General features: G+C 37.4%; 1 protein-coding gene across 2 annotated transcripts in view; it reads left to right on the top strand.

Moving 5' to 3' along the window:
- LOC306856465 (neuroligin-1-like) overlaps positions 1-13,071 on the top strand; it is a 220,683-nt gene that overhangs the window by 16,115 nt on the left and 191,497 nt on the right. For both annotated transcript variants that reach the window (XM_079395767.1, XM_079395768.1), the window contains exon 2: positions 4,247-5,060. In XM_079395767.1, the coding sequence (XP_079251893.1) occupies positions 4,559-5,060 (502 nt within the window). In that variant the 5' untranslated portion in view covers positions 4,247-4,558. The remainder of the gene's footprint in view (positions 1-4,246; positions 5,061-13,071) is intronic.

Genomic DNA, 13,071 nt, shown 5'->3' with positions numbered 1-13,071 from the left:
CCACTAGAGGTGTGGCCTCTTCCTGGGCGTGGTCTAGTGGTGTGTCCATGGCAGACATTTGTGCGGCGGCCGGCTGGGCCTCGCTGTCCACTTTTACCAGGTTCTAAAACTTGGATGTTCCGGCCTTACAGGCCTGGGTTCTATCTGCTTAAGTGACACACGCCTGTTTAAGTGGTCTATTTTCAGGCATTTTTTTACTTATGACAGTTGGAACGAAGATCTAGGCTGGCCTGACCTCTAGGAGTTTAGTCCTCTTGCCTCCTGCAGGATTCTTCCTGCTCATAATTGGTCCCTCTGAGTCTTATTGCTGAAGGCCAGTTTATATCGGTCGTTCCTCTTCATGGCATGACAGGATTGTATTTGTTCCCCATAGCGTCTAGCGACGCAGTACGAGTGAAGTATCGATAGGGAACGTACTCGGTTACTCACGTAACCTCGGTTCCCTGAGATACGGGAATGAGTTCTGCGTACCATGCCAAGGCCATTCAGCTGCACGACTCAGGTCGTCGCTTCAGTCGAATTGGCCTAATTTCCTATGGCGAAGCGCTCGCTTATATAGCCAGATGGCCCCGCCCCTTCTGGCGGGCTTTGCTGCCATAGGCTCGTGCAGCACCGCTAACAAGCCATTGGTTAGTTTTTATATCACTGCACGAACCAATGGCCGTGCAGTCACACTGCGTGATTGAAAAGGTCTTCAGTCCTCAGAGAAAAAGGTGTTTTTCCCCATAGCGTCTAGTGATGCAGTACTCGTTCCCGTATCTCAGAGAACCGAGGTTACGTCAGTAACAGAGTACGTTTTCTTTTTTAATATATTTGAAAATGTATGTGTTCCTGTGATGGCAAAGTAGACTTTTCAGTGTCACATGAACCTTCAGATGTTATTCTTATATGCTGATTTGGTGCTCAAGAAACATTTCTTGTTATTATCAATATTAAAAAAAAGTTTTTTCATGATTCTTTGATTTTAATAGAAAGTTCAAAAGAAGAATAGAAATATATGTATTTACCTTTTCATTTAGTTTTTCTACTGCTATCAATGATTTGAATGCAATACATGAACATATTTTGCAAGGCTCTATTATTGTAGGTGTGCTCGAGTCTTAGCTGAGACTCAATCACTGTAACTGTAACTGAGATTCACAGTCCCTGGGTTTAAGAGCTCTCGGTCTTTAACAGGACAACTCACAGCAGGAGCTACAAGATAAGCACTTCAAGCAGAAAAAAATGACAAAACACTAAAAAAAAACTTCAAGAGAATACACGACCAAAGCATTGAGACAAAGATATCAGACCCACAGGGAAAAAATATATGAATGCTTTGGCTTTATATAACAGAAAATCAAACTAAGTGGCATTTATTTTAAAAAATGTGGTAGGTTTTGAAAGAAGATGAAAGAAAAAGATTAATGTATTCCAAAGTGAGAAGTTTTTGCATTTACATCTGACCATGCAGAAAATGTGTCCTCAATTCTTTGGAAAAGGTATTCAGTACAACATATTTGCATATCTTCATGTAGCAGTTCATATCTATCAAAACTGGAGTAAGAGGATGGAGGATGATGTCATTAGTCCACCAGGCCTTCAGAATGAGTAAATGCACCTATAAGAGAACAGGCAAAGGTTTTCCATAAGGATGGTTGAAAAGGAAATTTAGATTGTGTGTATTCTATGGAGATTTACTGTGCTGTGGATTCTTTGTTGTCTGCAAGGGAACACTGTGTTAAGATCCTGAAAGAAGTCTTTATCTCTCAATTCAGTTCCCCAGGCCCTCTTTCTATCTTCTGAGCCAAACCTGATCTCATTGCGAACAATTGCTAATATAGGCTTATATATAGACTAAAATATGTGAGATAGAAACACTTTTCATTCAGAAAACGCTAGTAAATTTCACAATAGCAAAAAAAAAAAAAAAAGGTAACCAATTGTAAAATTTTGAAGTAGAAAGACTGACAGTGTTTTCTTGTAAAATGTACTCAGTGGTGTTTTGTCTCGTCTCTCTGTTGTAAAAATCTCAATTTTATAGGCTCATTAAGAATATGGTACACAATCAATGCAGTGGATTTCACATCATGCGTCTCTGTTTGCCTAATTATGCGATGCAACAGACTGTTTTGCATCTTCTTGAAGCCTGTCATTGACAGGCTACTGTCAATAGGAGCAATTTGTTTTGAAATATGAAGTGAGGGGAGTAGAAATGTCAACCGGGCCAAAGCGAGACTGACTAATCCTGGATAAATAAAACACTTCAGCTAACCAATTCAGTTTTGAGGAATGGGGCTCGTTTTAGGCATGTTTTTCTTTGCAAGACTGAACTAAAAAAAAACATATCCATATACCAAAATCTATATATATATATATATATATATATATATATATATATATATATTGCAATTATATATATTATTGTATTAAAAGCATGTCCTATGTGTTATCTATTTTCATTTGTATTTTAAAATTCACATGTAATTCATTAATTATAATATATTTTTATATTATGAATTATATACTTATATATAACTTAATTCTTTTTTATATTAATTTGCAAATATAATAACTTGCATATTAATGCTTATATTAAATATATTAAGAAATATGTATATATAAAATACATATTTGTATAATGCTCCATCCATCGCAATTCAGCGTCAAAAGCTATATAAAATTAAATAACTCAAAAGTAAATAAATGTAACTCTTAATAATAATTCAATGAATTGAGAAACATATTGTTAAATTCTTATATACAAACAAACAAAATAGACAAATAGAAATAGCACTTGTATATATATATTTTTTTCAATTTGATATTTGATAAATTCTAATATTTAAAACTTTAGTATTTAATATTATTCTAATGTATGTAAGTAAAACAGTCAGACATTACTAATTGACTAAGTTGTCTATTTTTTTTATATTCCTACCTTTAAAACCATACTGTGTTCGGTTTGTTCAAAAACCTTTTGAAATTAATAAAATGTTGGCGGTGTCTGTTTCACCATTTAAAAAAAAAAAAAAAAAAAAGCAAAATGTCAATGTTATTACTGAAATCTGTCTTATTTTATTACAGTAGATTAGATCTCAGGGCCACATATTTCAATCAGACGGAACGGAGGCTCTTTAAGAATTGTCTGTGGACACTTGTATGGGGGTAGAAGAAAGGCCAGCTCGTGCACTTCCGTTTGCTCGTGCCTTGTTTGCTCCCTGTCTGGCTGTGTGGCCCTCAGTCCGGATCTGCTGACACTAGCCCTGGAAGTCATCATGAATGATCTGGTTGTTGGAGGGTAGTGGGCAGGGGAGGCTGTGTGTGGTGGTACAGTAGTGCTCAAGACAAATACCCCATTATAGTGGAACATAAACCCTATTGTAGAGCAGTGGAAGCAGAGGTACTTTTCTCATTTACCGTGCAGAGCGAAAGCCTGTTCTGAATCCGCCCATCACAGCGTCCACTGGGGAAGACTAGCCCACGGTTATAAATGAACCTCTATTCCTTATTAAGACTTGTGTTCTGGAGGGGATCCAAATATAGTTCTTGCACATTTGCAAGGTTGTCACAGATTGGGGAGTTGACGAAGTGAGAATGATGCATTAAATCGATGTGAAAGGTTTTGTGGTGCTGCTTGTGTTTCCTGTTGTCTTATTTTTGCATCAGACTTGGATTTGCAGTAATGGGAATAAAGAGATTTTGTCCAAGCCAGCCATGATCACAACAAATGATATAACATTTTGTTGATTAATAAAAAAAAAAAAAAAAAAAAAATATATATATATATATATATATATATATATATATATATATAAAAATAGCAAAAAAACAAGTGTATTGTATGAAGCATGAAAATATTTGTTTCTATGACTAAGCAATCACAGATCCTAAAATATAATGCGGTGAGAGTCCCCAAAACAAATAATATTTTTGAATGAATAATTTGTGATATTTGAAAAAGTTTTACATTTGATAACATCCGTGTTAGACCCCAGAATGCCCCTTGACAAAGTGAGTTTCAATACTAATTTATTATATAATCACTTCAGCCTTTGAGTGTATTGGAGAAGTATTTGATTTGCCGTTGGCCGAGACTCTGCTTAACTGTCTTGATGGGTCTGTGTGATAGATGCTGTGTTATGCCGGTGAGCTGTGATCCTAGAACATTCTGCTTGATAGCAGGCATACAAGATCACAGATGCCAATAAAGCACAATTTTCCCATCTGCCTCGCTACTAATATATATTTTTTTTATTTCCAACAGGATATAGACCAACCACTGCACCAGGCTTGATTTATCTGTGGACAACCTGACGCAAATGCCTGCCCCACCCCTGCCAAGCACGTAGCCAGGATGGAAAGCTACGTTGTCAATAGGATGGGACCTGATGAATAGCTGGTCCTTGACGAAGATGTTGCTTGGATCCGTGTTTAAGTTCATTTGGGAATACTTGCCATGCAAAGAGGCTTTGAGATTTTTGACAGCTTCGCTCTCGGAACATCTGGCATCTTGGGATTGATCGTTTTTTTTCTTGCAGGTGGATATAAACTAGTAGCGGGACTAGCGTGAATAGGAATGAACATGCCCTTCCAACAACCAAACCGCCTGGGCGGCATCTGGCGGGCCATGTGTCCACGGCTAGGCCTCAAGGCTAACCTGGATCTGTCGTTCTTGTGTTGGATATTAGGCTTGACCCTGCATGCCCAGCTGGCGGCCTCACAAAAACTGGATGAAACGGACCCCGTTGTCACTACAACTTACGGCAAACTGCGGGGATTCAAAAAAGAACTCAACAATGAGATCCTTGGGCCCGTCATCCAGTTCCTGGGCGTCCCCTACGCAGCACCTCCCACAGGCGAAAGGCGCTTCCAGCCACCCGAGCCGCCTGTTTCATGGTCAGATATCCGTAACGCAACTCAGTTTGCCCCCGTTTGTCCCCAAACCCTGCTGGAGGGCAGGCTACCGGACGTTATGCTCCCGGTTTGGTTCACCAATGGCATTGAAGTGGTGTCGTCCTACGTACAGGACCAGAGCGAAGACTGCTTATTCTTAAACATATACGTGCCAACGGAGGATGGTGAGTTTATGTGTGGGCAGGACAGACCTGTCTTTGTCATTTCACTGTGTCAGTTTCCTTTGTGCAGACTGTAGTGAGTGCAGCGGAGGAAAAAAAATTGCATGATCTCTGCATGCCCAATGCATGCCGCTGCTTAATGCGTGAGTGTGCGTGAGTGAGCGAGGCTATATGTGTGTCCTAACCTTCCCACCATCCCTTGCACATGCAAATCTTTCTGTGTGCTGCAGCACGTCCATTTTAGGTGGTTGGATTTCTTTCCCTTCCCTTTACTTGTTAGACAGACACGCACTAGTGTAAACGGCCCATAAATGAACCATAAAGAGGGGATATTTTGTGCAGTACTCATGATGATAATGATGATTTAGGTCAGAGAACTTGTTAAACTCTTCTCTTCCTCTTTCAGTCAAGTTGTGCTGTTGCATGCTCCTGATGTCCATAACGGACTCCCATGTTATTTTTTAGTCTTCTATTCATTTTGCAGTAAAAAGAATATCCAAGGAATGTGCCAGAAAACCCGGCAAGAAAATTTGTAGAAAAGGAGGTATGTATCCACCGACACGAAACCCAAAAGAGAACAGGCGAAGATCTCCCCCCTTCTCTACAATACTCTACAAAGTCCAAATCTCGGCTCTCTGAGGTCGCATGTCAGAGAAGAAGCCATAATTGATTCCCACCACGAAGAGTTAACTGGGGACACCAAGCCGTCTCTTAAATCAGATGGGCACACGTTGATCTTGCAGAGTCTAATCTCAATTAAAAGAGATGCTATCTGGTTTTCATTGGCTTACACTGGCTGTATTAATGACAGATTCGTCAGGATATTGTCTCTAGCTCCTCCACCCTGATGTACCCTACCCTCCGAGCATCAGGTTTGGTGACAGCTCCCTTTATATAAAGTATCCCGTTAATACGGCCTCCCAGATGACAAGAACGATCATAAAACATTTCAGCTGGACAACGTCGTCTTAAATTCTGCTGGTCTGACATCACAAAATAATTGATGAATGATTAAATTAAATTTTCAAAGAAAACGTCCTATTTCCCATACAGTGGTTAAAGGGATAGTTCACCCAAAAATAAAGTAATTATAATAATTTAATAATAAAATAATGATTTACTGATTCTTATGTCGTTCCAAACCTGTGACTTGTTGATGTTTTGGCCTGTACAATGAACGTCAATGGGGTCCAAAACCACCATCTAGATTTGGAATGACATGAGAGTAGATGATGATGGAATTTAAGTTTTTAGGTAAACTGTCCCATTTATGTGACCCATTTGGCATTTTAATGTTTATTTACAGTTGAATCAATGTCATCGATCCAGGTTAAATCACTGTTGGATTTTGTTTAAATTTCACAACTCAACATTGATATTCTAACGTCATTTCCGCTTGCTTAATTGTCAGACCTTGTTAAACTTCAATGTTGATTCAAAAGTGTTTTGTTAACCTTTGTACAACCCTTAGCATAAACATTGTTTCAACATATTTAACTACCGTTCAATGTTGAAGGTCAGTTGCCGGCTGTTAAACTAGTTCTCAGCACAAATCCAAAGCAAATCCAGTTTGTTCAGAAATTAAAATAAAATAAAAGAATTAAATAGCATCAAAATTTCAATCCACGAGAGACTTCATGCCTTTCAAAGATCTCAGTTGGTGAAGGCCAGTGAGGACACAGATAGCATCTTACTTTGAGTTGATCATGAATGTTTAGTCCACAAATGCAGAAACTGTTGTGAAATTGCTGCCAGTGTGATATCTCTAATGTTTGCAGTTGAAGCAATGTTTCCAGCATGCTGTATAAGACCCACCATCATCACAGCTGTGGGATTGTTTGAATTGCAAAGAAGAGTTGCCTGAAAAATAATAGAGGCTTTTTACTGAAATTGCACCGTTAGATGGAGTGGCTTTGAGAGGCGTGAGTGAGGAAGTAGCTCGAATTGAGAATTTCTAGGTAAACTGTGTAAAAGCCCTTCTCTTTTGCTAAGCATATCACACTTAATTCACATCTAGTTTAATGGTTTATGTGCAGTTAGAGCCATCTTACGCTCAAATTGGGAAATAATTGTCAATGATACGTCTTTTTGCAAACAAATTCTCATTTTCATTTAGGCTCCCCCATGCTGTTTGGAAAATTTGTGTTTTCCGCGTTCTCATAAAGGTGATGAGATTTCATTTTTGGACCTCAAGCTTTATGCTTTAATTGGATTTGAAATTTAGACATCTACCTTTAATTAATTAAACAAAAACTGTTGATTTCAAAAGCCTAATTACGTTTACACTTCTAATAGATAAGAGTGGCGTTTAATGGTTTTTAGCAGCGCAGTGCTGTCTCGATATCTTTATGTAATTAACTACCTTGAAACAACATGAAAGGTTGCAGAGGCCTTTCTGAATTTAGGATGTTACCGTCAAGGACGATGTAAAGACATTACACCTTTTTTTGAAGCTTGTTTTTGGCAATCATAGTTCCATTAAGAAACTTTAACATCTACACAGTTTCTTTATGGTGGAAAAGGTTTCTTGAATTATTAAAATGTTCAGCAAATAGGGGTTGTTTTAGGAACTCTTTACTGAAAGGATCATTTAGGAACCAAAAGTAGTTATTCTGTGGCATTGCTGCATAAACCCACTTTTGGAAGGTTTATTTTTTAAAGGTAGCAGACTGACACATAAATCAAACTCTTTGGTGAAAAAAGACAACAGAGCTTGTAACAGGCGCTTCCTTTAATGAAAATTTAATAGTGTTGGTTTTCATTTCTAGTGTGACACCGTCTGATGCTGTTTAGCTGTGTCACAAGAATCGAGTGACCGTCAATAAGCTCTCTCGCATTCTTCCTGTCCCAGTTTTGCAATGGTTGACAGTAGTCCTAAGGGACGTGAGATGCTCGCAACGCGCTAAGACAGGAATGGATTTGCAGCAGCACTGCTTCGCTCTCCATATTTCCCTCTCAGTTTCTGCCTCCTCCCTTGAGATGGTCTGTAACACACAAGCTGAAATTCACTCCGTCTTGGCTAGGTGAATGGCGCGCAGAGGAGCCAGGGTTAGCGGCAAGGGTGGAGATGAGTGCAGACGTCTGTTTGTATTGAGGCCGGGGGTGGTGCTCGCAGAAACTCGGGGAGAAACTTGATCATCTTGGCAGGGCGTAGAGTTAGAGGTGTGAGAAAGCGAGGCTGAGTTTGTGTCTGTAAGTAAGAGGTTTGTCACACTTGTTTTGGAGGCTTGCAGTAGATGGCGGAGCGTGGGCGGAAAGAGCCACGGTGTGACAAAGCAACAGGATTCCTCTGGTTCAGGGTTGTCCGACTCTCAGAGGAAATCATATTGGAATCATACATAAATGGGGTGATCAGAATAACCTGGGTTTCGCTATAACTCGCTGTGACTCGAATCAAATCTCGCTCGGTGGGAAAGCATTCAATGCTATGAAAGTCGGTCTGTTGAGAAGTTCTGGTAATAATGTAGTTTTGAAAGTCTTTTATAGGAACGTTATTCATCATACAGTTCAAGGTATACTGGAACCCTGGGGCTCTGGAAATAGTGTTTTTCAAGTGATGATTTTAGATAAAAATATCAATTGCAGGAAGCATTTATGTTTCTTTGTATTTTTCTTAATATAGGGATGATTAACTACATTTTTACATTTTCAGAGGAAAATCTGAGTGGTGCTGCTTGGAACGAGTCTGGCTGCAGTTATGGTAGAGTATTGTGGGTGGTTGCTAAGGTGTTGCTAGGGTATTCTGAGTAGTTACATAAGCCACCATTCCTAGATGAAGTAAAAAGCAATAGAGTATGTTTTAGCAGAAAATACTAATTCAAAATTTCATGTTTAATTCAATGTTACTTTGTAATTATTTGTGAAATATACTAGCAATTACTGAGTGAAAATTTTATTCTACACCTGAAACCTGGAAATCCAGGTCAAATTTCAATCTAAAAATGAATGAAAATATGAATATTATAATAATAATAATTTTTTACATTTTATATAGCGCTTTTCAAGGCAATCAAAGCATTTTACATACAAGGGGGGGAATCTCATCAACCACCACCAGTGTGTAGCATCCACCTGGATGATGCGATGGCAGCCATAGTGCGCCAGAACGCCCACCACACACCAGCTTATTGGGGGAGAGGAGACAGATTGATGAAGCCAATCAGTGAATGGGGATGATTAGGAGGCCATGATGGTCAGGGGCCAATGGGCAAATTTGGCCAGGATGCCGGGGTAACACCCCTACTCATATTAGGACTATTTTGTTGTCACGTTATTTCATTATTGACATTATTAATGCATATTGAATTGTCTTCTCTCAATATTCTGTATGATGATTTAAAATTTTGTAATATAATAATTTGTATATAAAAACTTTTTTTGTAATATTTTTTATTGAAATTTACATTTACTGGTATTATTATTATTATTATTATTATTCATATAGTGAGTTACAGTGAGGTACATTGCATGCAAAATTTTAATGTTTAGATAGATATACATGATGTTTTAAAACTGTAACCTAGCCTAGGTAGGCACAAAATGCTTTCCATGTATCCCCATTCTAAATGAACATGCTTTTTAATCCGCTTTCTTTAGCAGTCCCAGTGTTCTGACTCTCAAATCTATTTGTTCAGAATCTATTTGAATATTGAATGCATGTGTGGGAGTAAGACAGAGTACTATTACTGGAGGTTATGCTTTTCACCATTGTTTCAGAGTAATTTTCTGCTCACTGTGCTTTTGTATGAACTTCCTGTGTGACATGCGGGCCATGTTGTGTAGGTGATGATGTCTCAGTTTGAATCAATAATGAGAGAACGTTTTCACCATGACTGATGAATACTAACAACAGACTGCTGGATCATTTTATTCACATCTAATCACTGATTCAGTCCCACTCATGCACACTTGTCCTCTACCTTTACCACATCATTTTCAAAAACCAATCAATAATCTATTGCATTCTTAAACTGCCCTGACCAGTCTTTCATCTGACAATGCAGATTTACATGCAAGCCATGCTTTAATGAAAAAGAACCAACAAGGCAGAAAAAAAAAGAATAATTTTTATTTGTGGTACGTTTCTAGGATTTATTTTTCACTACTGCCACCCTTAGCTACTTGTTATACAGATTTTTTTTAATAAAAAGATGACAAGCATGAGAATTAATTTAAACTAATTAGCTTCTCTCATTATTCTAACATTGGGTGGGAAAAAATTATTTGCTGTTAACTTAATGCAATTTCAATATTTTCCAGATAATCTTTCAGTAATGTGGTTGGCTATAGTGCAATGACAAATAAAATCTAATAATCAAAACAGTTATTCAAAAAAACAAACAAAAAAACTGATTAAATGTTAAGTTAATGATAAAAAGTTTAAAACCTCCCTGGACTGTATTTTAGTGTTTTTTGAATTATCTGGTGTCCATTTTCAATAGTAATTTTCTGTGTATAGTTTGAAAAAAAGAAATCTTAAATTGATGTAGCAGTGAATTAAACAACCTTCACAGATGCAAATACAAATCTGAATACACCTGATTAAACACCAATAGTGTCAGTCATTGATTTTATGCATTGATAAAACAATCACCAGGTTCATTTAGTCACAGTGCAAGAAATGAAAAACCTCACCAGAGACATATGAAATATATTTTTAATGAATTTTAATCCTAGAGGGTCAACTAAACAAAGATCTGCTTGAAAAAATGCAGTAAAGGCAAATTATTTTCTGCTCCAGAGCTGAAAGGGATATATGTACCAACCTGGCACTCCTTAAATTTAGATTTCCAGTAGATTTGGGATTTCTGGTTATATCTGAAAAGATAAATTGTGATTAGGATAATTTAGTTCTTGGCTGTTTTGCTGAATTATGACTCGTCTCTTGTCCTAATTTTGCCGACTCTGTTCTTAAATTCCCACCCGCCCCCAGAAAATGTCAATCTGTCCTTAATGTTTTGTTACTTACTTATTGTAAAACTGCAAGAAAAAACAGTTCAAGTGCATGAATAGGGTTGGGTTCTTCAGCTCTGAAGCCATTGGTCTGTACTGTAAAATTCCTGTGCTAAGTGTAGTGCCAAGTTGCTTTAATTACAATTTATGCTAAAATGGAGCGTATTAGGGGAAACAGACTGGCATGTGGCACCTGGCACTGCTCCTAGATCAGCTCAAAGCATTTTCTCATAACGTAGATGACAACAACTGAACCTTGTGGAGAGAAAAAGCAGAGAGGAAATGAAGGGACAGACTGTCGCAGATGGTGCATGTGCAGGGGAGATTGTTTAAATGCTTCGTTCACCTTGAAAGGACAATGAGATACTCGCGTTTGACCTAGAGCCTGGTGTTCTTTGAATACACAAACAAACCCAATGCATTCAGTCTTGCACAAAAGAATTAAGTTTTATATAGGAGTTGTTGTTTGCTTTCAGTAACTGAGTTTATTCTGAGCATGTTTGAAAAGATGTCTAGGTTGCTTCATTCCTTTTATCTTCGGCACTTTTCTGAAAACTAGTTACTGTTAATGGCTATTGACGACAAAACCCCTTGGGGAGAAAGAAATAGAAAGCTATTGTGTTACATGAAACTATGTAGTCAGCATTTTCAAAGGTGATACTGGAAATTGTTTGTAGAGTTGTAGAGGCAATTTGTCACTATTTTGCTGGTTTTGATCAACAAATCCAAAGTTTCACAACAGTGTTTTTATTAAATGACACCAGCCTACACAGAATGTGAGAGTTAGCTGCTTGAGGTCCCAGAACAGAGCACTATTATGTTGTATTTATAATAAAATGAATGCAAAGCAAAAAAAAGAGAGATAACTGCCACATTGAGCATGTAGAACAGAATTATGTTACCCTTTAAGATATCTTCTGCATCTTCATATTTTTCGTAAAAATAGAGAAAATCTGCAGTTAGGACATTATTTCACATTATTTAAGTGTTAGCACATTTATCCCTTATTCTCATTACTTTAATGCATTTGGTATTGTCTTTCTCCATTTTTTAAGATGATTTTCATGTTTGTCTTTTAATCAATTTTTTAAATGAAAATATTTACATTTGTTCTCATGTTGTATTCATTATTTGTATTCATCCCAATTTTATCCATAGTGACTTACAATGAGGAAGTTCACACACAAAATCAGTTTAATCTAATTGTAGGCAGTACAACAAATTTTACCATGATATATTTGATTTATAATTAATCCATTATCCATTTCACAGTCACATGAAAATGAGACTGTATTTTGCATTACAATATTGAGAATTTGGTAGTAAAATTAGCTCACTTGTGCTGAAACTAATATCACAATGTTACGGTCTTAAAAATCATTATAGTACACTTTCACACAACGGGGGTTTATTATGTTGCAATTAAAAAAAAAAGTTACTTTTGAAACACAGATGTTTGATCCAGCTTCGGAGCTGCTAGTATACCTTTCCATTCCAAAATGTTATTTGTGAAATTATTTTACACACTATTTGTGACTATTGTCTGTTTTTATGCTTATAATGCTTGCAACATGCTAACTTAAACCATTATTGGAATCCATTGTGAGTCTCGGAAGCTTGTGTAACATATATTATTGAAAAATGTTTGTTTTAGTAGTTAGGATGTTGTCGAAGAAGAATAGACAGCAGTGCAGCTCACTAGATTTTAAAACAGCGCTAAACAAAGAAACATTACGAGTCTGAATTCGAATTGAAGAACATCTAAGCACTCTCCACACCCCTAAACCTTTCATTATTGGTTTTGAAGTTAAGGCCAGTAATTAGTTTCACTGATCCTTGGAAGTGTAACTAATCGTGATAGGTGCGTGCCAGTCAAGTAGAACATTAGTTATGTGCTTTTACTCATCCAGACTGCAAAACCCAAAGTCAGTCCATCCCAACACAATCAATGTTCGTCTTTGTATTTGCTGTCACAGCTATGACTGCTGCGGACACTTCTGGGCCTCTAATTAGAGCGGATGCATCAATAACTCATCACTCCCTTCATTAAACATATCGGCGG

This window comes from Barbus barbus (genome assembly GCF_936440315.1).
Source record: "Barbus barbus genome assembly, chromosome: 37".
Lineage (NCBI taxonomy): Eukaryota > Metazoa > Chordata > Actinopteri > Cypriniformes > Cyprinidae > Barbus > Barbus barbus.
This window is presented reverse-complemented; position numbering and strand designations above follow the sequence as displayed.